The sequence below is a fragment of the Erythranthe guttata genome, chromosome 10 (assembly GCF_056151865.1).
Source record: "Erythranthe guttata isolate IM_541 chromosome 10, IM_541, whole genome shotgun sequence".
In the NCBI taxonomy this organism is placed as follows: domain Eukaryota; kingdom Viridiplantae; phylum Streptophyta; class Magnoliopsida; order Lamiales; family Phrymaceae; genus Erythranthe; species Erythranthe guttata.
In genome coordinates this window covers 5,840,142-5,863,599 of record NC_142542.1, presented here as the reverse complement: position 1 = coordinate 5,863,599, position 23,458 = coordinate 5,840,142, and the positions used below count along the sequence as shown (strand labels likewise).

The following is a 23,458-nucleotide window of genomic DNA, read 5'->3' as shown; positions in this document are numbered from 1 at the left end:
TATATATATATATATATATATATATATATATATATAGCTTGGAATTTTTCCATGATGAGAAATCAAGAAAAGAAAAAGGCAATGAAATTATGGTCTCCGTAAGAGCTGGCTAATATGCACAACTTGTAACAACTTGGGAAACATCTTAGCACTTATTTTTCTATTTATGACAATAATATTTTTATTTTTGCAATCCAGTCCAAAATTTTGAATATGGTAAAAGAATGTTCCAACACACAAAATGTAGCCAAAAAAACTACATCAGCAACCAGATAATTTCGACTAGAATCACAAAATTTTCCATTAACTAGACGGCTTTCAAGTGTATATATACGAAGGGTTTTCACTAGCAAGACCGTAATTAGAAGAATTAACGTAATATAATCTTCAATAAATAGATGAGATATAACACATACACTATTATGCTTGATTAGCTGCAGTTTCGGATTCTTGATCAACATTAGTTTCTTTCTCGTTGTCTGGTTTGGCATTTATAAGCTTGTCTCTTAGCTTCTTCACGAGTTCTTCTCTCGCAGTTTCGTTCAGACAGGTATCGTTTGAGAGAATCCTTACCGTGAAATGTCTGGTCGTTCATGTAAAGGTAAGGGACAGCCTTTGTGATGAATTTGTGTTTGCAACCCAAGTCTATTAGCTCTGCCTCTCGACAAATCCCTTTGCCGAATTCGAGCTCAAATTCTGCAGTTTTGAACGGAGGTGCGTGCTTGTTCTTTACGATCTTTACAACTACCTGACTTCCTGTAGTCTAAAAAAAAAAAAAAAGGGTCTAACGAAAACAAAACATTTAAGGAAAAACAAAATCAGGCGCGTTTACATGAATAAAGAAATGAGTACGATTAGTACCTCGTCTCCTTTCTTGACTAACCCTGTTCTTTTAATATTTAGACGAACTGAAGAATAAAATTTCAAGGCATTCCCTCCACAAGTTACTTCAGACGGACCACCAAATCCTCCAAAAGTCGATAGCTTTGATCGAACCTACATCCAATAGTTGTTTTATCAAAACACTATGATAAAAAAGAACAATATACGCAGTTTTGCCTAAACGATGATATATAATCAAATGTGATAATTCGAAAATATTTAATCATGCGAAAAGACGAAAGAAAAACACCTTCCAAATAAAAACTTGAAAAACCCGATTAGACCAACCAAAAATTACATCAAATATGGCAATCGGAATTTAAAAAAAAGACAAAAATAAAATAAAAAATGGCTGGCTCTTACTTGATTTGTAAAAATTAATATGGTCTGTGCGAGGGATAAAGAGTGGGTTAATTTGCGTAGCGCCTGGCTCATAAGTCGAGCTTGCATTGCCATGTGAGCATCTCCCATTTCACCATCGAGTTCACCTTTAGGGACCAGAGCAGCTACCTGCGCAATAATGCAAGATTGCAACAGAGAAAAGATAAGACAAATACCGCACGGCGTTTTTTGAAGTGAATCCATCATCGTTTGTACTCACACTATCCACAACAACGACATCAACCGAACCACTTCGGATTAGGGTGTCCACCAAACTAAGAGCTTGCTCACCGGAATCCGGTTGTGAAATCAGCAATTTCTCGGAGTCAACTCCAATAGCCTTGACCAAAGCTGGATCAAGAGCATGCTCGGCATCAACAAAGACACAGTAACCTGTGTAACGACAAGAAATACGGAACTAATTTCAGGAGTAGAGATAATTCTGAAAAAAATCGGAAAATCACAAATAAAACAAGACTTCGATTTTTTCACACGTAAACAAAAAAACGAGGAAAATGACTAACCTCCCTGTTTTTGTGCCTCTGCAATAACATGCAGCGCAAGAGTTGTCTTCCCAGAAGCCTCGGGACCATATATCTCCACAACCCGTCCCTAATAAAACTCAAAGAAATAACCAAATTAAAATGCTGAACGGAAATAGTATCTAAAAATCTATCACAATAAGATGCCACTAAAATAATAATTGACATCATTGTCCAATCACAAAACTCCTCGTCTTTGCTAAGCACTCACAAAATCGGTCGGATTTGGTTAAAACCAGCCCATATTCGAAGTCTTAACAAAGTATATTACATATCTAAAGCTTATGCAGACCAGGCGACAAAAAATTACAAATGCCTACTATTGAGCAATTAATCGAAACTGCAGAATGCATACAATTCAATACTTTATTTATATTTATTTAAATTCGGTAGGAGACCTTTGGAAGTCCTCCGATTCCCAATGCAATATCCAAAGAAAAAGATCCAGTTGAGACGACCGCAGTCTGCCTAGGAGATATAGATCGGCCATGCCACATTATCGACCCTTCGCCAAATGATGCTGTGATTTGATCCATTGCTACCTTCAGTGCCAAGTCTTTCTTCGACATATTCTCTTCCCCGGAGTCACTTGTTTGTGACTTCGATTTCTTTCTACCTTCAGTCAAATGAAATTATATGGTATTAATTTACTACAAGTGAACAATGGTAAATATAGAAACTCCTAGAAAAAGCTCAAGATTGATGCACGGAAAAGACAACTTAGAAACTCGTCCTCTTCAACCCAAACGTTGAAGGATCGGATTATATCATGAAATAAAATAATCGAGTAAAGGCTAGGATTCATCTACTACAAAACCCACAAATTCAATAGCTATTATTCTATTCTAAATTACTGCATATAGTAAAACAAAAGAAGTGCTTCTAAAACATTAGGCCGAGACATGGAGACAGATGAATTGAGACAGAATCGCATTATCCAGTTAAAAGCAGTCGGGGGAATAAATAAATAAAACATAAGAAAATGAGTTAAAATATAGCAAAAAGTTCGAACAGATATTAGAGGGAAAATTAGTGTGGAAGTGCAGTGCAGTACAGCGTAATTTAAATTGCAGCAGAACGCACTCCAAACAGGCAAACAATCAAAAGCAACTGCAAAATTGAAGCAAAATCTGCTCAAAATACTGCACGAAACACAACTACAACATTTTCCAAGTAATAGCAATAAGCAATCAAATTTTAGGGATGTGTAATCGAATCGAGGAAACGAAGCAAGCCGACAAACCCTCACTACCTTTAGTAGAGAAGTTGCACCGATTAATACACGTTTCCGATAATCCCGTCACGGGTCCCTGCAAAACAGTTAGAATAATGTTGGGCTGGAGAGACAAAAAGGAATATTTGCTTCCTTCAACAGAAAACAAAACATAGAGCAGAGAGAACAGTTCACAAAAAAGAAAATTGATAAAAAAAAAAAAAACCTGCAACTGCGATAACATAGAGCTGCTGAGAGAAGAAGCCCTTCGCAGAAATCTCGCCATATCAGATAATAACCCAAAAATTAAATTAAAACAGAAAAACAAAAACCCTTCTTTTACAGTGAAAAGTACTCGAACAGCACTCGTGTAAGAAAAAAATAAATTTTTCGGTTTGATATTTCTCTGCTAAAGTAATCTCAATACGATTCGTGATTTCGTGTATTCAAATTGAAACAGTGAGGGAGCGGGTGTTGTGTGGGTTGAGGGGAGGAATTTTAGGGTTCTAAAGGATTTTCCCGCCCTTTTCAACTTCTCACGGAGACCAAGAATGTAATGTATAGCAGTATACAATATATGTTTTAAAATACAAATATAAAATTAATATTTGATTATTCATTATTAATTAGTCATAATATCTTCTAATCTTAAAAAAAGAATTGAAAAAAATCCTTATTTACAAGAATTACATATGCCCATCGTCCTTCTGCAATTACGGAAGATAATTTAACGCCGCCACCAAGCACGCAGCCCTCCTCCGCTCAACCCGAGAACTCGAGCCCGACACACAGTGCCGTTCCGATGGAGGATTCTTCGCCGCAACGGCAAAACCTAGCCCTAAATCCATCAAATACAAATTATACTTTCCCCCCGCACCGCCGACGGCCACTGCGCAGCCGCACGTATCGCGCACTCATCGGAATTATGTCTCACTCCCGCGTTGACTCTCCCCATCTCCAAAAGCTAGGTATTACACGAAACACCCTAATTTCGATTTTAGTGTCTTAGTTAATTTAGTTTATGCGGAATTGCTGATTTGCTTCACCAACTTGTGTTGAATAATATATTTATTGAAAGAAAGGTTATGATATTCGTAAGCTAGGGTTGATAGCTAAAACTAAAAGCTTTGTTAATTTAACTAGCTAATGGTGTTGCCTTTGGTGAAGTTGACAGTGATGATTCCGTATTAAGACCAGCGTTTCAAGAAAATGGATCAATGGCTCGTAATGAGGTCAATTCGGTAGATGTGTTAGCTCCTTATCCTAATAGCAAGGTGCCCGAGGATACGTTAGTTCAAGAAACTACGGTCGGTGAGAACAGAGAAAAATTATGTTTTCAGGATGGAGTTATCGATTGCATAAACACAACGGAATCAAATGTTGATCACGTAAAAGTGGTAAAAGATGTCGAGCATGAAGGTAGTAGGAACTTATCGGTGGTTGAGAACCAGATGGATGACTTTGATTTTCATGTTTCCAAGGATCAAGAAAATGCGAATGGTGTTGATATTCAGATGGAAGGGCTCGAAGTGGACAAGGACTTCTGTATTGGCGATTTTTCCGAAGCTCTTGACTCTTGCTTTGACATGGATACGGTCGTCGAATTATCAAAATCGGGAGAAGATGGACAAGAAAATCGCATGGTTTTGGAGGAGAACATACCTAAAGAAACTGAGTGTCAATTGAAGGCGAAGGAGATGGAACTGGAGAAACTCGTGCATAGTTCGGCTGTGGTGGAACCATCTTGTTGTCTAAATGCTAACGAAGACGATATGGAAGAAGGGGAGATCTCTGGGGAAGATGAGTTTGTTGATGCGCCTTTTGACGCATTGTCCGAATTTGCTGTGCATGCCTCTGACGGCTCCTTTGATAAAGAAAAAGACACTTGTAATGATGAAGACAGAGGACGTGAAAAAACGGATCCCTCGCTTTTTAATGTAGTGAATAGTGACACTGACTTTATGGAAGTGGAAAGCAGAACGACGTTTGGAAAGATGCAAGAGAATGCTGCTGAAGATGAAATTTGTGCTGCAACTGAGAAGGTACGGGAATTTTTTCACACATTTTTTTGTAGTAAATATGTGTTAAGATCACACACCTTATCTATGTGCTTAATTCGAATGTTGTAACGGATGTGCTTAATTAGTTAAATGTTTTCCTTCTAATCGCAATATGAAAATCTTTTCTTGGTGCTACTGTGGCTTTGTTTGGCAATTATTAGTCCTTAATTGATTCATTGATAGAACTCGACTCGTATACAATTTAATCATGTGTAAATTTGTTAGTGGGGGTTTTTTTCAGTTGAATCAAGCTCGTTGTTTGTGTAAATATCATTCATAGATTTGGTGTTTGTTCCATTTCCTTTTAGAAGCTACACATCGTATATTTGTCTCATAGTACATGCTGTCTGCATAACTGTTAGAATGTGATGTCGAATTTTATGCAGGACCAGGACCAGGACTTCGGGAAAAAGAAAAGGAAAAAAGGCCCTTTGACCAAGGAAAGAAGAGCTAAGAAAAAGGTACGTGCTAAAAATGTCTACTCGAGATGTAAATTTTTCGTGTGTTTATCAACGACGATATTTAACCACTATTGTTGGTCTGTCTAGTTTTTCATCTTAGTGACTGATCATATTCATATACCGTGGTTTACGGTTTATCTGTCTTCATTTTTGTAACACGAAATTATCTTGCAGAAAAAAGAAAGAATTAAAAGAGCAGAAAAAAACAGAGAAGATGGGGTTAGAAGAGCAAATCCGCAACCTATTATCAAGCCAAAGAAGATATCGGAATGTCGCCACTATAAATACGGGAGATGCTATGAGGTTGTATTAGATCTTACGATCTTATCTCAGTTTTAATGCATTGTTCAGCTATACACCATACCAATAACTGAGAAACACACGCACTCACAGAGTAAAAATGCCTCGAAACTTGTCTTACATTTATATTTTTATTTTCTATTTGTTTTACAGGGTGAGAAGTGCAAGTTCTCCCATGATACAGTTCCATTGACGAAGTCCACGGTATGTTTAACTCAACTAAGTGATACTTATGTATTGAAAAACTGAAAACTGCACTACTCTTTTGGAAATTCTTGCATGATTAGAACGTGGTACTTGCCACGTTTGTCTTAAAGATTAATCTTCACGTGTAGATAACGGTTTATGGTTATTAAAACTTGTATGTAAATGTCTTGCAGCCATGTGCCTATTTTGCTCGTAACAGTTGCATGAAAGGAAAGGACTGTCCGTTTGACCATGAACTCTCCAAGTACCCATGCACAAAGTATACTTCAGATAATTCCTGTCCTAGAGGCTCTAACTGTTTGTTTTCGCACGAGGCAAGTATTTTCCTAGTACGATTTCTCATTCCTGTCTAATTTTTGTCATTTTCTATGCTCGTTATTAGTTTCTATCTTACATGACAGCTTAACGTGTTTTCTGCTGTTTTACCCTCTCTCAGAAGCCAGCCAAGCAGAATTTCTCCATAACACCAAATACGTCGTCAGTACCCGAGTTAACGTCTCCTCAGCATACAGTGCCTGACAAAAGAAGATCCTCTACCGAATCAAAGGCCACCAAGCCTGAATTGAAGTTCTCAACCCCACCAAACAACACGAACACTATCAAACAAACAGATAATTATGGTATACTTCATCGGAGAAGTAATGGTAAGAGTACAGATCCGCTTCCATTGAATCCTGTCACAAGAACTGTTAGGCAGCCACCCAGAGGAGTTAGCTTCCTCTCGACCGGCGAAAAATCGTCCGGTGAGTCCAGTAAGCACAAAGTAGACGAACCCTGTGTGAGAACAACTAACGGTGTTGATGCTGGTTGTAAAACAAGCCTTGACAAGTCGAACGAGATGTCAGAGAAGGTAGCTCCAAGGAAACCACGAGGAATAAACTTTCTCTCCTTTGCCCAGCCTTCTTCGGATAATTCCAGCAGTAATATATTCTCTAACCTGCCCTTGAGTAATAGTAAATCAGGAACATCAGTAATAAACGGTACAAATGAAGGCAAGTTAACTTCCTCACTGCTAGAGAACGATGGAGCTCTCAAAGCCAACAGACAGGACACCATTCAAATACCTTCCCTTTCCTTTGGTGGGCAAAACTCACATTTTTCTAGCTCTTTTAAGACGTCACTTTTGTCAAATACACCAAATTCGGTGCAGAATGCTATCCAGTCAACATTAGCTTTTGCAGAAAAGTTTGAGCCTGACATTAAAGTTGGATCATATCTTCATCAACTAAGAAGCTAGAAATTCTCAAGATGAAGTGATGCCTTTGAGAGTTTCGGTTTTCTTACATGAGAACCTTTAGAAAATTGAATCTCGGGACAGAAAATCAATATCGGAATTATGGTTCCAAAGATGTGTTAGATACAGGATAGAATTATGAGAATGATTGAAGCTTTCAGTTTCTACAAAGCATCCAGGTTCGTTGGATGAGGGATACGGTAATTATGAAGACCAGTTTGTGCCAAGAAGATGACTTTAACCTACAATGGAGGGGGTCATGCAAAAGGTTCGACAATCTTAAACGATGGCTGTGGTAGAGTTATAGACGTAATTTCTAAAGGTATGGAATAGTTGCTGATGTCACAATAATTGCAGGACAGAGGGTGGCGCCCGGTAAGGGCATTGCCAGGCCATTTGTGCTCGGCTTATTGAGGTACAGCATTTAGGGTTTCTCGAAATCCTCAACAGTTGATCGTTCTTTTTAATCAGACGCAAGAGCAGCAACTTCAACATACAGTGCCCTCTGTTCAGCAGACACTAACTTGTACATGTACAAATTCACTAAGAAGATCTGTGCCCCCGAATTTTTTAAATGCATATTTCAGAAGTTATTTATTTGTGTTATAATTTAATGAATTAGCTACGTCTGCATGCGTAAGCGTGTCTTGGTAAACGATTGGCAAGTACAATAAAGAATCTTACATACATGATACATGAATTTCTCAAGATTTATACAGTTTTAAACATGATCGAAACTATTACGATATACGAGCTTCGTACGATGCAGTCCTCACCAAAAAAAATTGAGACAATAAGAAAAGAAAAATGAATTTTAGAGTCAATCCTTGTTATGACCTCGAGGAGAACATATCTTTTCCAATCGTTTTCCGACGGATGCCGAAAAACCACCTTCCTTCTTCGGAGCAGAATCCTTCTTAGGATGTATTGTCTGAATTAGGGCTTCGATTTCTTCCTTGGCTCTTTCAAACACATTGGGACCTTTCACTTCACTGATTGGTGTGTCTTCATCAATGTCGAAACTCATTCCATGAGTTTCTTTACGATGATTTGGTTTGTGTCCAACTGTTTCAATCTCTTCCTTAGCCTTTACAGTTTTGTTTGCTGCCTTCGCATCCTTTTCTGAAAGAACATCCATCAACGAGAATATTTCACTAAAATGCAGATAATGGATCACGGAAAAAAGTCCGCCTTAGATATTTTCGTTGAAATTTAGTAATAGAAATCAATAATTTACAAAATTGAGATGGAATTTCAAAGAATGACGATCTAATTTACAAGACGAAACATTGAAATCAACTAGGGTTTTTGATTGCAGTCTATAAGTTCTATAGAAAAAAAAAAACCAGATACTTAACCAGGTAGGAATCAAATAAAAAGACCAAGTGAAAATACGTCGTAAAATCGTTGTTTATGCTATTCCTTTGTGTTCACATCCACACATTAAAACCCAAAAGAGGTGTATAATATAATCTATATAATCATTGTCAATCACATTGACATCATCTTCTCTAATAAGAGCATGCAAACAAAATCCGATAAAAAATAAAGAACCGAAACACAATGACTATACAAAAGATTCAGATAATCACACCAAACACTTGAAAGACGTCGATACGAACACATTTCGTACGAACCTGAATACGGCTCCGATATCTCGGATTTCGAACTTTTCGCCGACTCCTTTTTAGGATGAATTGCCTCAACAAGGGCTTCGATTTCCTCCTTTGCTCTCTCGAAAACATTTGGGGCTTTCACATCACTCATTGGGGTATTCGCATCAATATCTTCGCGCAATCCATGTGTTTCCTTATTTCGGCGATTCTCGTGTTTGTCTTTATGCAAAACTGCCTCAAACTCTTTGCCTGCTCACCATGCCAAAATAAAATTAAAAATTAAAAATAAAAATTGCATCTTTGGAGAAAAAAAACTACATGTAATGTGCAAATTGAATTAGGGTTTGATTTAATTAGACTTGATTTATGCAAACAAAAATCCAGAATCTCCAGCCAGAAACCCCAAGTTCAGAAAAAACACAAAATTATAAATGTATTCACCTGACAAAGAGTTGGATGAAGAGGAATCCGCCATGAAAGGATTCTCCGAGTTTGTGATTCGTCTGAATTTTTCTCAACGGTGGTGAATTTGTGATGAGATTGAAAATCTATTTTTGAAGAGCTTTTAATTCCGTGTTGGAAATGAGTTGGGTTTCGAGAGAATAAGGAATCAAACGTTTCAGAGATGCCTGCCTGCCTGGTTTATTAAACCAGCGCTTGGACCAAATTTTTGTTCTCTAATTTAATTAATTTAAACATCTAAATACAATTAAAAATAGGGTAAATAGCACTTAACCCCCTCGTGGTTTAGGCATTTTGCACATGACCCCCTTATGGTATGAATTTAGGCACATAACCCCCTTGTGGTTTTGACATTTTGCACATGACCCCCTTATGGTATGAAATTAGGCACATAACCCCCTTGTGGTTTTGAAATTTTGCACATAACCCCCTTATGGTATGAAATTAGCACATAACCCCCTTGAATAGAAAATTGAAAAGACTAAATTACCTCTATCAAGTTAAAAAAAATTGTTTTAATTTAAAAATAATTATTCTATAAAATGAAAAGCTTAATGTACTTTTTTGTAAATTGAGAAATATAAGGGGGTTAAGTGTATGATTGAAAAATTATTCGATTTTAATTTTACTAGTTATTGTAAGATTGACAATTTATTCGATTTAAAAAATCAATTTGATAATCTTTAACATTGTCCTGAATTATGATTATTATATTACTATTTGCTATATAATATATTATATTATAGCTATTATCAAACTTTAATTTTTTTAAGAAACAAAGTCTTTATTTTTTTTATTTTTTTAGAAAAATCTAAAAAAATATTTATCTAAAGTTGAAATGAAAATTAAATTTTAAAAAAAATGTGCGGTAAAATAGAAAAAACACAATAATATATTATATTTCTCATTTTACAAAACAATACATTAAGCTTTTCCTTTTATAGAATAATTATTTTTAAATTAAAACAAGAATTTTTGACTTGATAGGGGGGCAATGTAGTCTTTTCCATTTTTTTATCAAGGGGGTTATGTGCTAATTTCATACCACAAGGGGGTTATGTGCCTAATTTCATACCATAAGGGGGTCATGTGCAAAATGTCAAAACCACAAGGGGGTTATGTGCCTAAATTCATACCATAAGGGGGTCATGTGCAAAATGTCCAAACCGCAAAGGGGTTAAGTGCTATTTACCCTTAAAAATAATGCAAAAGTTGAGAATTTTTTTTTTTTTTATATAATTGAGATTTGTATTATTTTGGGTGGGTATTCAAAACTTGATGGACAATTCTCATACATCTTAGAGTGTTTTGTTCCTTCTTTGTTTGGAGTACTTAATTTAGTTTGTCATTTAAAATATTTTTCATTCGGATTATTAGTCACTTTAGATTTTCAATACTGCATTAAACGTATTTTTTATGTTTTAACCTTATTAGTGAAACTCTAATCATTATTTTTCTCTTATAAATCATTAAATGATAAAGATTGTTTTAGTCCTTTTTATACGATTTTCCTAAAATCAAACTATATTTATTAAGTTTCTTAATCTTTGTGAAAAGTGAAAAGAGACCCTTCTTTTGGAACGAAGATAGTATAATTACTTTTATTTTGATAGTTTAATAACACTTGTAGACTAAAAATATATTAATAATGGAAGAGCTGTATAAATTTGTACCATCGAGTGGAAAAAAAATCAATAATATTTCGAGAAAATGATTTATTTTTTCTTTCAAAACTTGCTTAGGGGCCCAAATTTGTTGGACCGATCCCGTTCCACGGAATTCCTTTACTAATCTAAGAGTATTGTAGAAGGGGACTTTACAAATAAGCCCATTAATGGTACTTATTTATAAAGAGATCAAGATAAAAACTCTTTTACCAATAAGTTCACACATGGTCCAGATTTGTGTAAAGGACTAAAATAACCCCTCATACTTTAATATGCTCCAATTTCATCTGTAACTTAATTTAACTTCAATTTGACCCCAAATTTCACAAATTATTCAATTTTGACCCAAAACTTTTTTTTTTCAATTTTTTTTTTGAAAAACTTTTTTTTTTCCGCCGGTCTCCGGTGTTGACTTTTTCAACTTTTTTTTTTCTTTCTTTCTTCCGGATTTTTTCGCCGGATTCCGGTGTTGACCGGCGGTCAACGCCGGTCTCCGGCGATGACTTTTTAATTTTTAATTTTTTTTTTCTGTAACTTTGTTTTTTCCGTTTAAACAGCAATATTGCTGTAATTGACAGTAATATTAACTATCTTACTGTTAAACACAGTAAAATTAACTAAACTATAGTTTAACACAGTAATATTGCTATATTAACCTCTAGCACATTAATATTAACACAACAAAACTCATTATTATTATGTAATAAAGTAATATTACTATGTTGACCGTTCAACAAATGTAAACATAATAAAATAAAAAACAAAAAAATTAATATTACTGTGAGTGACAGTAATATTACTATAGCAACAGTAATATTACCGTCAACCACAGTAATATTACAATAATAGACAGTAATATTATTACATTACTCCGTGAATAACTCAAACAAACAAAAAATCCAAACAAAATAATAATATTGATGTGGTTGACACCAATATTACTATAACAACAGTAATATTACCGTCAATCACAGTAATATTATTGTGTTTACAGTAATATTACAATAATAGACAGTAATATTATTACGTTACTCCGTGAATAACTCAAACAAAACAAAAACCCCAAAAAAATAATAATATTGATGTTGTTGACTGTAATATTATTGTGTTTACAGTTATTTTACTGTCAACGACAGTAATATAATTACGTTGACTTGTCAACAAATCAAACAAAATAAAAAAAAAAAAACAATAAAAAATAAAAAAATAATAATATTACATTAATTTACTGTCAACGGCAGCACAATTACATAAATGTAATGTCAACGGCAGTACAATTACGTTAATTAACTATCATTGACAGTATAATTACGTTAATTTACTGTCAGTGACAGCACAATTACGGTCAACGTTTAGTGGCGGACGTGGAAAAACAAAACAAACCAAACAAAAAAAAAACTTAAAAAAACACATAAAAAGTCAACGCCGGAGACCGCCGGAAACCGGCGAAAAATTCCGGAAGAAAAGAAAAAAAAAAAAAGGCAACGCCGGAATCCGGCGGCAAAATTTTTTTTTTGAAAAAAAATTTGGGTCAAAATTGAATAATTTGTGAAATTTGGGGTCAAATTGAGATTAAATTAAGTTAAAGGATGAAATTGGAGCATATTAAAATATGCTCCAAAAAAAGTCAAAATTGAAACCGGCGAAAAAATCCGGAAGAAAAAAAAAGTCAATGCCGGAGACCGGCGTTGACCGCCGTAATCCGGCGGCCAAAATGTTTTTTTTGAAAAAAAAAATGTTTGTGAAAAAAAAAATTGGGTCAAAATTGAATAATTTGTGAAATTTGGTGTCAAATTGAGATTAAATTAAGTTAAATGATGAAATTGGAGCATATTAAAATATGCTTCCGAAAAAATCCGGAAGAAAGAAAAAAAAAAAGTTGAAAAGTCAACGCCGGAGACCTGCGTTGACCGCCGGTCCACGCCGGAATCCGGCGGCAAAAAACGTTTTTTTGAAAAAAAAAAAAAATTGAAAAAAAAAAAGTTTTGGGTCAAAATTGATGTGAAATTTGGGGTCAAATTGAGATTAAATTAAGTTAAAGATGAAATTGGAGCATATTAAATTATGCTCCAAAAAAAAGTCACAATTGAATTTTGTGGTCAAAATTGGATTTTTGTGGACAAAATTGAAAAATAATGAGGTTACAATTAAGAATTGGGTATAAATGGTTAAGGGTAATATTGAGATATACATGAATGTTTCCTTTAGTTATAATAAATATTAAAGGAATGAGCTTATTTGTGAAAGAGATATGTCCCTTAAACCTAGAATAATAAACATGTTTGGTTGGGGACTTATGCATAAAAACCCCATTGTAGAATATGGACAAAGTTGGGTCGGTTGGGCCAATTTTCGGCGACCTTCAACATATAACTCGAGTTCATCAAATTCGACTCGAGCTCAACCTCGCTACACCCGTAGATCTAACTACCTTAGTAAGGTGGTGTTTGCAAATGCTTTTTGAAAGTGATTATGCGGTTTTTTTTGCTTATAATCTGTTTTTAGGTGTTTGCAAAATCAACTTTTGTTTTTGCTTCTCTTAAAATAATCTGCTTTAAGCTATTTTTTTAAAAGCACCCCTAACCCTGCTTTTTCAATTTTAGTTCATTTTCCGAAATATTTGCAAACACCCCCACCTTTTAGAAATAAACACTTAAAACTAATTTAAATCACAATCACTAACTTCTGCTTTTAAATATCATTTGCAAACACCACCTAAGTCGTTATTAATGTAAGTTTCTTTATTACATCTAAGTGTATTTAATTTAGGTATGTATTGTAAAAGGCCCAAATATAGGCCCAAAGTAAGACTTTTTGCATAATTACAAAAAAACCACCTGCCCAAATTTCAAAGGCCTTTTTCTTCCTCAACGTAATTGAATCAAACAAGGGTTTATTCTTTTTCGATCAATTCTTATTTTTGTAATCTGAATTTCATTGGCACTTGCGTCGGAATTTGGTGCCGTACAAGAGAACAAGCATCACTACTCCGCCGATTTTCCGCTCTGATCGCGAAATTAGGGTTATTATTCCCCTTTTTTTTTTTCACTTCTCTCTCTATATATGCATGTGTTCCTTGTGTCACTCTGTACGTGTTCTGCTTCGAATATTTTTATTTTATTTTATTTGTGATTCTAATTCTAAATACAATTGAATAAAATCTGTAACTGCTTGGTTGCGACTTGGTTGAAGATCACGGAAAAATCTGAGCTTTGTTTTGTTATCTCTAATTTTTTGTGATCCTGGGTAAATTGGATCAATCTGAACATTATATTTGTCGGGTTTGAATTTGCCGCATCTTTATTTTGCTTGATTGAAAATTTAATCTTGATTTTTCGGGTCGAAAAATATTCAGGGATGATGGACGCATTGCAAGAGCTTCGGGAAGAATTGTACCTTACTGCAGCAGAAGAGTTTATAAAGGAATACCAAGACTCGTTGGACTCTGTGAGAAGGAATTTGGCAATCTATATGGACCCTTGCGCCGCCATGTCAGCCCTAAATAACCCCCCAAAGCCAATCTCAGACAACGATCACGTGGCCGACAAGAAGGTTGACCAGCTAGGGGTTCTACACGACCGACAGCTGGCGGAGGCGGAGCATATTTTGAACTACGTGCTCGACTTCTACCTGGCGAGGCCTGGTGTTGTCAATGCCGATGAGATTGCTTTTGCAATCGAACGGTTCTTAAACAAGATCCAAAAAGCAACCGATTCTTACACGGTGAAATTGGGGATTAGCCCTTACCAGAACATGAGCCCGTACGGCGATTCTCTGCTTGTGATGATGAACAAGTTTCAACACATGCAGCTTAAAGCAGTAGACTGTGGCTCTGATGGAAAATCAGGGCTAGGCGCAACCGAAACAGTATAGCATTATCTGGTTTAGTTATTGCATTCAATTAATCTTTTGCTTTCTCTGTCTTAATATATCGAAACCTCTTCTTGACCAAATATTAATTAGTCTAGAATTGTGTTTTCTGCTAACGAGGCCTTCAATGGTTTCATTTATGACTTGAATTGACTTTTTTCGTATATAGTTCAATGATTCGAGTCTATTTTGTCAAATATCTCGTCGTACTTTCAACAAACTTACTAAAAAGTCCGTTCCATGAAAACACATGTGTATACTAGATAAATCGATGAACCTCAATGAGAGAGGGAATGTAGTAACTATCTGCATATTTTCTTGGACTGTCGGTTTTTATTGAAGCTTTAGGCTTTGTATTTCAGGCAGAGACTATTTGGCAATGTTCACTACTGTGGTTCTCTCTTTTCGTGTTCTTTTCTATGTAATAAAAAATGTTAGCAGGGATGCTAACTTGAAATATTTTGCAGAAAAACGAAAAGCTTAAAAGAGAAGAAAAGAAAAGACTACTTGGGGTTAAGATCAGATTAAGTTCGCCACCAGTTATCAAGACAAAGAAGATACCGTATTGTTGTTACTATATACAGGGCAGTTGCCGAAAGGTTGTATGAGATCTTATACTATGTTACCTTAAGCTTTACTTTTATGGGATCTAATATTTTAGTTGCTAATCCATTATTCAGTTATTCACTGTACCGAAAAATGAGAAACACGCACGTACACAGGAGAAAATGCCTGTAACATTGTCTTATATATTTCTGTTTTCTGTTTTGTTTTACAGGGTGAGAAGTGCAATTTCTCCCACGATACAGTTCCATTGACAAAGTCGACGGTATGTTTAACTAAGTGATACTTATATATTGAAGTAGTCCTTAAGTGATGCTTCACGTTTGATTGAACGCGTCTTCCACAATAATCTAATTAGTGGCTAAGATTTTAGTTAAACAATATGTTCGTTCATAATTCATTTGTCCTGTTTTTCTGCTTATAAAAGCCCGACTTCGGATGCTGTTTCTTGATTGTCCAACATTTGTCCCGTAACTAATCCATGCAAATGTTTTGCAGCCATGCAAATATCTTGCTCATGGCTTTTGCATGAAAGGGGACGACTGTCCGTTTGACCATGAACTCTCCAAGTACCCATGCGTAAAACATGCTTCGAATTATCCCTGCCCAAGACTCCCCAAATGTTTGTTTTCGCACGAGGTAGTGTTTTCTTGTACGAATTCTAACTAAAAAAAAATTCGGTTTGTTTTACTTTGTATGACTGTTATTAGTTTAAATATTACATAGGAGCTTGATAAATTAATGTGTTTTCGGTTGTTTTAGATTGTCAAACAGCTCGAGAATGCGACGGAATCTTGACGGTGAAATTGTAAGCCTACATGGTGAATCGTATGGCATCACGTTGTTCATTTATTACTTCGATTATATTTTACTTATTAGAGTTTATTGACCAGATATTGACCTATTATAGAACAACAAGATTCACCTGACACAGAGTTGGATGAAGGTGATTCAGCCATGAGAGGATATTCTCTCTGATGATGGTTTTTTTCTTGGTCTGAATTTTGATGAGATTGAAAATATATTTATGTATTTATTAAAGTTTACAACCAACAACACTTGCATTTATTAACTGTACTGTATATATTCAGATCAAATTATTCATTGAGTATGTAATTAATAATTATCATTGATTTATCCACAAACACATTAGTGTGCGTAAATTAGGGGTGTAAATGAGTTGAGTCAGATCGTGGGTTCGATGAGCTGGCTCGACAAAAGCTCGACTCTATCCTTAGTTGTTCATAAGCTCTCGAGCTTTTATATATATATATATATATATATATATATATATATATATATATATATATATATATATATATATATATATATATATATATATATATATATAAGGAATTTTAAGGGAGGCTGTTGGCGAGAATGTCTTGATTACGAGTCATTAGTCGGCAGCATGTCTAATTAGTCAACCTGATAAATAAACCTTTGACTATTGACCAATCAGTAACTACTGTACATAAAATTCTACAATTTGCTATTAAAAAAAGATTTAAAAAAAAAAGACTTAGACAAAATTACACCATTTGTGGCTTCATAACTTAGTTGACCAAAAAAATTGTCATATCTTGAAATTTTAAAGTGACACTTTGCATGCAAAAAAAAAACACAATATGTTAAGATGACACTTAAAAAGAAACGAAGGGAGCCGTAGAACACAATGACAGAAATGAAGGGAGCCGTAGAACACAATGACATTATCCGTAAGTATTTGAACACTTTATTGCTCAATGAAATAACACCATTTAATCGAGGGGTTCAACGTTTGTAATAGGTTTGAATAAGAATGTCTATTCAAGTCAATAGAATTTAATAACAAGCTAAGAATGAAACGAAGCCATCTGCATGGGTATAACTCAACTGATTCCGGAAATAGTAAATTAGTGCAAAGTCCTATGGTCGTGTACCGACAGTGGCATGTAGTATAGGAATAAAATCGGTCAAACGTTAGAATAGTGGGAGGTCAACTAAATGACTAACAGAACATTGAATTGAAAAAAGCAGAAGATAGCCCACAAGCTGATCTGCTATATTACGTGTTTGGCGCGTTTTTATAGTGTCACAAAAGACGTTAAAACTATTTACTGTCTGCAACTACACAACAAACTGTTGGTTGACCTCCATTAATATCATAATATCTACTACTCATATATTAATATTAATATTAATCCCAAATTCCAAAACATTATTTATTTATTCTTTTTTCCACAGCCAAAAAATAAAAATAATAATAAATACATAAATTCTTGTTCTTGATTCTTCAAGGAAGCAGCGTTGTTTGTCGAAGCTCACTTTCTTTGACCATACTTCCCTCATCTCTCTATTTTCCACAGTCACACACACACTATATGTACGTGTTTCTGAGTGCCGTTTTTTTCTTGAAGGGTTTAAAGATTTTAATTATTGCAAAAAGGGGTTTTCCAAAAAAGATTTTCCCAGCCTTTGAATTCATCAAAGCTCGTGTCTTTGAAAGTAGGTAGAAATCTTTGAACCAGACCCACCATTTTTTTTTCTCCATTCACATTCTTCAAGAAAACACACAGAACTTTCCCCGCTGTCTGAAATTCTCGGTACGAGAAAAGAATTCAAAAGCCAACGCCCCCCTTCGCACACGTATGTATCAGTCGTGTTCGTGGGTTCAATAATCCAACATATTCCAATTCCATCAAGCATATATATTAGGTGTGGAGTTGGTGGTCATATTCACAAACACTTGGTGTGCATAGCAAAAAAGAAACTAAATAAACATATACACATCTGTAGCCTCACAAATTAGCTGCGGCTCTCCCATTTCTGGTGAGTATTTTTTTTCATTTACTTTGTTTATGGATTCAATATTGCAACAATCTTGATTTTTTTTTTTGTGCAGACGGTGGGGACCTAAAAATTAGTTGATGGGATTATCTCTATCACTGCTAATTTCAGCTTGGCAAGAAATTGTGAAAAACACTCTGTTCGATTTAGCTATAGGTTTCCGATTTGGGGGTGGGAATCAAGAAATGACCATGACTAAAGGGATCAACAGCATGAGCAGAAAAAACTCGATTAAGCTAAGGAACTGCGAACCCGTTAAACTCGTTCTCGGAACCTCGCTTTCATTCAAGGACTTGGTTCCAGAAATCAAAAACTCAGATGCAATTGCAAATGATAATATTACTGCTGCTTCTCAATTCCCCGAGCCTGCGATAATGTTTTCGCCACGACCAATTAACGAGCTCGACGAAGCTGCGGTTAAGCTCCAGAAGGTCTACAAGAGCTACCGCACTCGACGGAATCTTGCCGATTGTGCAGTTGTTGTGGAGGAGCTATGGTTTGTTTAGTAATATTGTTTCTTGCTTTCGTTTTTTCTACGATTTTTAGTAAGTTTGAAAATTAATGTGTTTCGTATTTGAACTATGTATAGGTGGAAAGCCTTGGACTTTGCAGCACTGAAACGAAGCTCCGTTTCGTTCTTCAATGTCGAGAAGCCGGAAACCGCCGTTTCACGGTGGGCCAGAGCGCGAACCAGAGCAGCCAAGGTTGGTTTTTTTTAAACACCCTTTTTTTTATTTCTTTTAATGAATTTGTTGTGTCGAATTTTTTTCGATTGGAGCTAATATTTGAATGTCTTGCAGGTTGGAAAAGGGTTGTCGAAGGATGAAAAGGCTCAAAAGCTAGCTCTACAACACTGGCTGGAAGCGGTAAGTCTCTCTCTCTATATTACCGAACTCAGACGAGTTTTTTGATTCGATTGTGTTTTAATTTGTGCTCCGATTATTCAACAGATTGACCCACGCCATCGATATGGGCACAATTTGCATCTATATTACGACATATGGTTCCAAAGTGAAAGCGCACAACCTTTCTTTTACTGGTGAGTTACGCATAATCTCGTAATCTTTAAGTGCATTTCAAGAAACTATTTCTTGATGCAGTTATTAAAAAATTTCTTGTCTGGTATTTCGATGATATTTAGGTTGGATGTCGGAGATGGGAAAGAAGTGAACATCGAGAAGTGCCCGAGGACCAGTTTGCAAAAACAATGCATCAAATATCTCGGACCGGTAAATCTCCGTTCGCTCATTGAATCAAGATTTATTTTTTTATTAAATTTAACGAAGTAATTAATAAGCTCATATGTTTATCTATTCAACAGAAAGAGAGAGAATCTTTCGAAATCGAGGTTGAAAATGGGAAGCTCGTGTACAAAGAAAGCGGTATCTTAGTAGATACAGTCGAGGGGTCGAAATGGATATTTGTTCTTAGCACAACTCGAACTTTATACGTAGGGCAGAAGAAAAAAGGGCTATTCCAACATTCGAGTTTCTTATCTGGTGGGGCCATCACAGCAGCTGGGAGATTAGTAGCTCACGAGGGCGTTCTCGAGGTAATTAAATTATATAATTTATTCAAAGATTAGTGTTCGATAAACCCGATTATTTTTTCTAACGACGTGTTCTCGAATATCTACAGGCGATTTGGCCTTACAGCGGTCACTATCTTCCCACACAAGAGAATTTCAGAGAATTCCTTAGCTTCCTTGAGGAGCATTGCGTCGATCTTTCGAATGTAAAGGTAATTATAATTCTTCAAATACCTTACATTTAATATGGGTGGAAATAGGAACACAAATTCAGAATTCCGCCGATTCCGATCCAAAAATTTCCGGTTTTTGAACAATATTTTTGCATTCAAATTCCAGAAGTTCGGATTTACAGTCCGATTTTAATTTCTAAAAAATCGACTTCTTTTTTTTTTCAAAAAATTACACTTATAATATTAATATTATTAACTACTTTGTTATTATTAGTGACGGAGAAATTAGAATGTTCCGAAAACTTCTGATTTTGGAACAAGTATTTTCATTCCGATTTCCAAAATCTCGATTTTCAATTCATCCGATTTTTTTGGAACAAAATTGAAATTAACTTTCCACTTCCGAAAACATGGAATTTTCCCCAAAATACCAATTCCGATCCGATCCATCCATTTCCACCCCTTTCAGCATATATATACGCCTATTTTTTATCTGATGAAAACTCGTTTTTTTCTCATTTTGTTCAGAAATATGCGACTGATGATGACTGTGCTCCCGTTAGTAGTAACAACGATGCCTCCGAGGAATCAGTTCCAAGACTTGAATCAAACAAAAGTACTATCGAACAATCCGAAGATACTAATAATAAGGATGTTTTATCGTCGGATCAAGAAATAACAAAATGCGAGCACAAAGAGTACAATTTGGCTAAACGAATGTCGTGCAAATGGAGCACAGGAGCTGGGCCGAGAATCGGGTGCGTGAGGGAATATCCCGCGGAGTTACAATTCCGAGCGCTCGAACAAGTCAACCTCTCCCCCCGTTTGGTCAACGGCCCATTCAGCAATTACGGCCCGATCCCATCGCCCCGGCCCAGCCCTAAGATCCGTTTGTCTCCTAGGGTTGCGTATATCGGATTGCCGAGCCCGAGGACCCCTATTTCAGCGACTAGCTGAGGCGAAAACGAAAGTAAAAAACGGGGTACGACGAATAAATAAAGCAGAGGATATATATATATATATATATAGTTAGATTGACCTCTTTGCATGAGCAACTAAGTAAGTTAACTCAAATGTTTATTTATTTTATTTAATTTAGTTTTGTAAATGGCTCATTTGCATGCCAAATTGGAATTAGGTTAATCTTTTGTGTGTGGAAGCTGTGAATTAGACAATTGCGATTCTTTAATTTGTCATATAATAATTTCAATTAATTAATTGTATTTGTGACTAATGTTTATTGACTTTTTGGAGGGAATTTTTTTTAACTGACTTAGCAAATACAGAATTTTCAATTTTATGCTTTTCATGACTTATATGTGGTCGCATCAAAATGAGTAAAATGAAACAGCGACTCTCCTTTTTGAAAGGTGCTTTGACTTATTTTCTTAATTTTATTTTTTAGACATATATTTTATTTTCTAATCGAGTCAAGTTCCGTATCTTATCGAACAAAAATATATGTCAGACCGGTTCGTTATTGAGCTCAAACGTTGAGCTTTTAAATTTTAATGATCGATCGCTTGCATTTTGAGTTTGGAGTAGTCTTAAAAATAATCGAGGCACCGATAAGTTAAAATAAGTGATTAGAGAATAAAGATAAACTTCGTTAGGAACCGAACGAGGCATGAATGTATCCGGTAAAATTCATCTGCCAGAGAAACACAAGTTACATCATCACATCACAATCCAAGAGTCGATATAAGAGTGCTGATCTAGTGACGAGTTGAACCAATCCTAAAAGTTCAATGGATGACACGGACGAATTAAAATATGAGTTTCGTGCCAAGGAGGCGAAGTAAAAAGGCAGACAAGTTTTTTAATCGAAAACTTAAATCAATCAAAATCTTGAATCTAGTGGCAAGATTATGGCGAATTTAATAAACCATTTCGGATCAAAAGATTTCCGAAAATGTACTACGAGCTAATTAATTCTTGTTTAAAATTCAATCGGCAATTACTCTATTCGGTTTCTGTTATCAAACGAGTTCTCCGTTCGCCTAAGAAGCATCAAAAGCACGACCAGCAATTATCGAAGGTACGGGTTTTAGTAGACGAAACTAAGGATCGATCCGTCGTTTTTTCCAACAAGATTTTTCATATAAAACCACCACCGAATTACACCCGATATTCAAGATCATCATACAACACAAGATTCACATCACTATTAAAAGGAATATTCTTCAAGAACAAAAACCCAATAATCAAGAACATAAGCAAAGTAGAATCCATATAAATATATGTATATATATATATATATATATAAATATAAATGTGATGAATCATCAATCACCTATGTCCATAAACCATCAAAGTGTACCTCTCTTTGAGCCACCTGAAACTTTTCTTGATCGAGCCCTTCATTTTTCCTTCAACTGTGTAAGCTTTGTAGCTAGCTACCCTCTTCTTCCTCAGCAGCTCTGGATCACTAAAGCTCCAATTTTTAGAACCCACCCCATTTGTCGACTTCCCTTTCTTGAACTTCCACTGATCTCCGCCGCCGCCGTCCGCCACCACTATATCCATCTGCCCATTGTTTTGGGCGGCGGCGGCGGCGGAAGAAGAAGATGAAGCGTACGAGGCGCTGTAGCACCTCAGATCTTGCATCCCACTCGGATTTGGATTGGCTGCGTAGTGGGGCGGCGGCGGCGGCGGCGGCGCCTCGTAATCACTGAAACGGGTGCTGTAATAGTTGGAAGTATTCTCCGCCGGCGTTGATCTTCCGTTGCTGTACGATTTGGATCTGAAATTGTCCATGGATTTGATCTGCGCAGTGTGAAAAGGGTTTGGATTTTCCGGCGGTGGATGGTTGAATTAAAGAAGAGAGGGGGCAGTGTATAAATTGTTTGCAAGCGTCGGTGGTGCTTTGATATTTACAATTGGCCCCTACTGTTAAAATTCTTTCTTGTTTCTATAGTGGACTTTCTTTTTAATAGCCTACTATTTTACATCAAAAATAAATTACAGTAAGTTACGACGATCCCTGGTGTAAGATTAAATTACAAAAAATCATTAATGTTTGAGTATTGCAATCACCTATCAACTATGAATTTTCTTATGTGTTTATTTTTTCGGTGTTAAATTTAGTGGAATCTTTTAGATGATGTGGAATATTCTACAGGTTTGTACTCGTTTTACAACATTCGAGCTCCACATTTTGAAACAGGATGATCATAAGCTGTGTCTTTTGCCTTGTAAACAATCAAATTATTTCTTTTTTGAGTAAAAATAATCAGATTAACTGTATTTTTGCACCAAATAAGTACAAATTAGAGAACATTCCACGAAATTAAGAAAATTATGTTGAATTTGACAACATAAAGTTAGTCGTGTAAGAAGATTTACAATTGAGGAGGTGGTTGTAATTACCGAACAAAATAGGGCATTTTCATAGTTTAATTTTAGCTCAGGAGTGGCCGTAATTTACCCTTAGTTTTATCAATTTTCTTTTTTGTTATTAGGACTGTCA

At 35.6% G+C, this 23,458-nt stretch overlaps 6 protein-coding genes across 8 annotated transcripts; 3 read left to right on the top strand and 3 right to left on the bottom strand.

Moving 5' to 3' along the window:
* Nucleotides 1-178: 178 nt before the first annotated feature.
* Nucleotides 179-3,571, bottom strand: LOC105968471 (DNA repair protein recA homolog 3, mitochondrial). The gene is given in 9 exon segments (XM_012993106.2): nucleotides 179-546; nucleotides 548-763; nucleotides 862-996; nucleotides 1,246-1,392; nucleotides 1,484-1,656; nucleotides 1,788-1,875; nucleotides 2,204-2,421; nucleotides 3,058-3,115; nucleotides 3,245-3,571. Coding segments are annotated over 9 exon segments (1,221 nt in total). The 5' UTR covers nucleotides 3,305-3,571; the 3' UTR covers nucleotides 179-420.
* A 50-nt stretch (nucleotides 3,572-3,621) lies between these two features.
* Nucleotides 3,622-7,967, top strand: LOC105968261 (uncharacterized). The gene is made up of 8 exons (XM_088823965.1): nucleotides 3,622-3,986; nucleotides 4,186-5,060; nucleotides 5,471-5,539; nucleotides 5,714-5,842; nucleotides 5,993-6,043; nucleotides 6,220-6,360; nucleotides 6,483-7,548; nucleotides 7,638-7,967. Exons 1-7 carry the CDS (start codon nucleotides 3,821-3,823, stop codon nucleotides 7,281-7,283), a joined length of 2,232 nt encoding a protein of 743 aa, XP_088680091.1. The 5' UTR covers nucleotides 3,622-3,820; the 3' UTR covers nucleotides 7,284-7,548; nucleotides 7,638-7,967.
* Nucleotides 7,942-9,589, bottom strand: LOC105968986 (DEAD-box ATP-dependent RNA helicase). The gene is made up of 3 exons (XM_012993701.2): nucleotides 9,338-9,589; nucleotides 8,918-9,145; nucleotides 7,942-8,402 (listed from the first exon to the last, which is right to left on the bottom strand). The coding sequence occupies exons 1-3, from the start codon at nucleotides 9,369-9,371 to the stop codon at nucleotides 8,101-8,103; spliced, it is 564 nt and encodes a 187-aa protein (XP_012849155.2). The 5' UTR covers nucleotides 9,372-9,589; the 3' UTR covers nucleotides 7,942-8,100.
* Nucleotides 9,590-13,886: 4,297 nt separating this feature from the next.
* LOC105969218 (uncharacterized) lies at nucleotides 13,887-16,582 on the top strand. Of its 3 annotated transcripts, XM_088824438.1 has the most exons (7): nucleotides 14,074-14,113; nucleotides 14,381-14,892; nucleotides 15,363-15,494; nucleotides 15,674-15,724; nucleotides 15,958-16,098; nucleotides 16,222-16,267; nucleotides 16,353-16,582. In XM_088824438.1, exons 1-6 carry the CDS (start codon nucleotides 14,089-14,091, stop codon nucleotides 16,255-16,257), a joined length of 897 nt encoding a protein of 298 aa, XP_088680564.1. In that variant the 5' UTR covers nucleotides 14,074-14,088; the 3' UTR covers nucleotides 16,258-16,267; nucleotides 16,353-16,582. The 3 variants fall into 3 exon arrangements, with proteins under 3 accessions (XP_012849421.2, XP_088680564.1, XP_088680563.1); XM_012993967.2 differs by lacking the exon at nucleotides 14,074-14,113 and adding an exon at nucleotides 13,887-14,047 and having other exon boundaries at nucleotides 16,222-16,582; XM_088824437.1 differs by having other exon boundaries at nucleotides 16,222-16,582.
* Nucleotides 16,583-17,723: 1,141 nt separating this feature from the next.
* LOC105969113 (calmodulin-binding family protein) lies at nucleotides 17,724-21,223 on the top strand. Its single transcript, XM_088824957.1, has 9 exons — nucleotides 17,724-18,270; nucleotides 18,344-18,784; nucleotides 18,878-18,992; nucleotides 19,089-19,154; nucleotides 19,239-19,327; nucleotides 19,430-19,517; nucleotides 19,610-19,840; nucleotides 19,927-20,028; nucleotides 20,518-21,223. The coding sequence occupies exons 2-9, from the start codon at nucleotides 18,369-18,371 to the stop codon at nucleotides 20,944-20,946; spliced, it is 1,536 nt and encodes a 511-aa protein (XP_088681083.1). The 5' UTR covers nucleotides 17,724-18,270; nucleotides 18,344-18,368; the 3' UTR covers nucleotides 20,947-21,223.
* An 859-nt stretch (nucleotides 21,224-22,082) lies between these two features.
* LOC105968263 (uncharacterized) lies at nucleotides 22,083-22,884 on the bottom strand. The gene has a single exon (XM_012992893.2). It carries the CDS (start codon nucleotides 22,744-22,746, stop codon nucleotides 22,279-22,281), a length of 468 nt encoding a protein of 155 aa, XP_012848347.2. The 5' UTR covers nucleotides 22,747-22,884; the 3' UTR covers nucleotides 22,083-22,278.
* Nucleotides 22,885-23,458: the final 574 nt, after the last annotated feature.

Coding starts and splice junctions, on each gene's coding strand:
- LOC105968261 (XM_088823965.1), top strand. CDS start 3,821: ATGGAGGATTCTTCGCCGCAACGGCAAAACCTAGCCCTAAATCCATCA. Junction 5,061..5,470: donor TTTGTGCTGCAACTGAGAAG/GTACGGGAATTT, acceptor ATGCAGGACCAG/GACCAGGACTTCGGGAAAAA. Junction 5,540..5,713: donor AAAGAAGAGCTAAGAAAAAG/GTACGTGCTAAA, acceptor ATTATCTTGCAG/AAAAAAGAAAGAATTAAAAG.
- LOC105968986 (XM_012993701.2), bottom strand. CDS start 9,371: ATGGCGGATTCCTCTTCATCCAACTCTTTGTCAG. Junction 9,146..9,337: donor TTCATCCAACTCTTTGTCAG/GTGAATACATTT, acceptor CATGGTGAGCAG/GCAAAGAGTTTGAGGCAGTT. Junction 8,403..8,917: donor GATATCGGAGCCGTATTCAG/GTTCGTACGAAA, acceptor ATGTTCTTTCAG/AAAAGGATGCGAAGGCAGCA.
- LOC105969218 (XM_088824438.1), top strand. CDS start 14,089: ATGCATGTGTTCCTTGTGTCACTCT. Junction 15,725..15,957: donor TTCCATTGACAAAGTCGACG/GTATGTTTAACT, acceptor AATGTTTTGCAG/CCATGCAAATATCTTGCTCA. Junction 16,099..16,221: donor AATGTTTGTTTTCGCACGAG/GTAGTGTTTTCT, acceptor CGGTTGTTTTAG/ATTGTCAAACAGCTCGAGAA.
- LOC105969113 (XM_088824957.1), top strand. CDS start 18,369: ATGGGATTATCTCTATCACTGCTAATTTCAGCTTGGCAAGAAATTGTG. Junction 18,993..19,088: donor CGCGAACCAGAGCAGCCAAG/GTTGGTTTTTTT, acceptor AATGTCTTGCAG/GTTGGAAAAGGGTTGTCGAA. Junction 19,841..19,926: donor CTCACGAGGGCGTTCTCGAG/GTAATTAAATTA, acceptor GAATATCTACAG/GCGATTTGGCCTTACAGCGG.
- LOC105968263 (XM_012992893.2), bottom strand. CDS start 22,746: ATGGACAATTTCAGATCCAAATCGTACAGCAACGGAAGATCAACGCCG.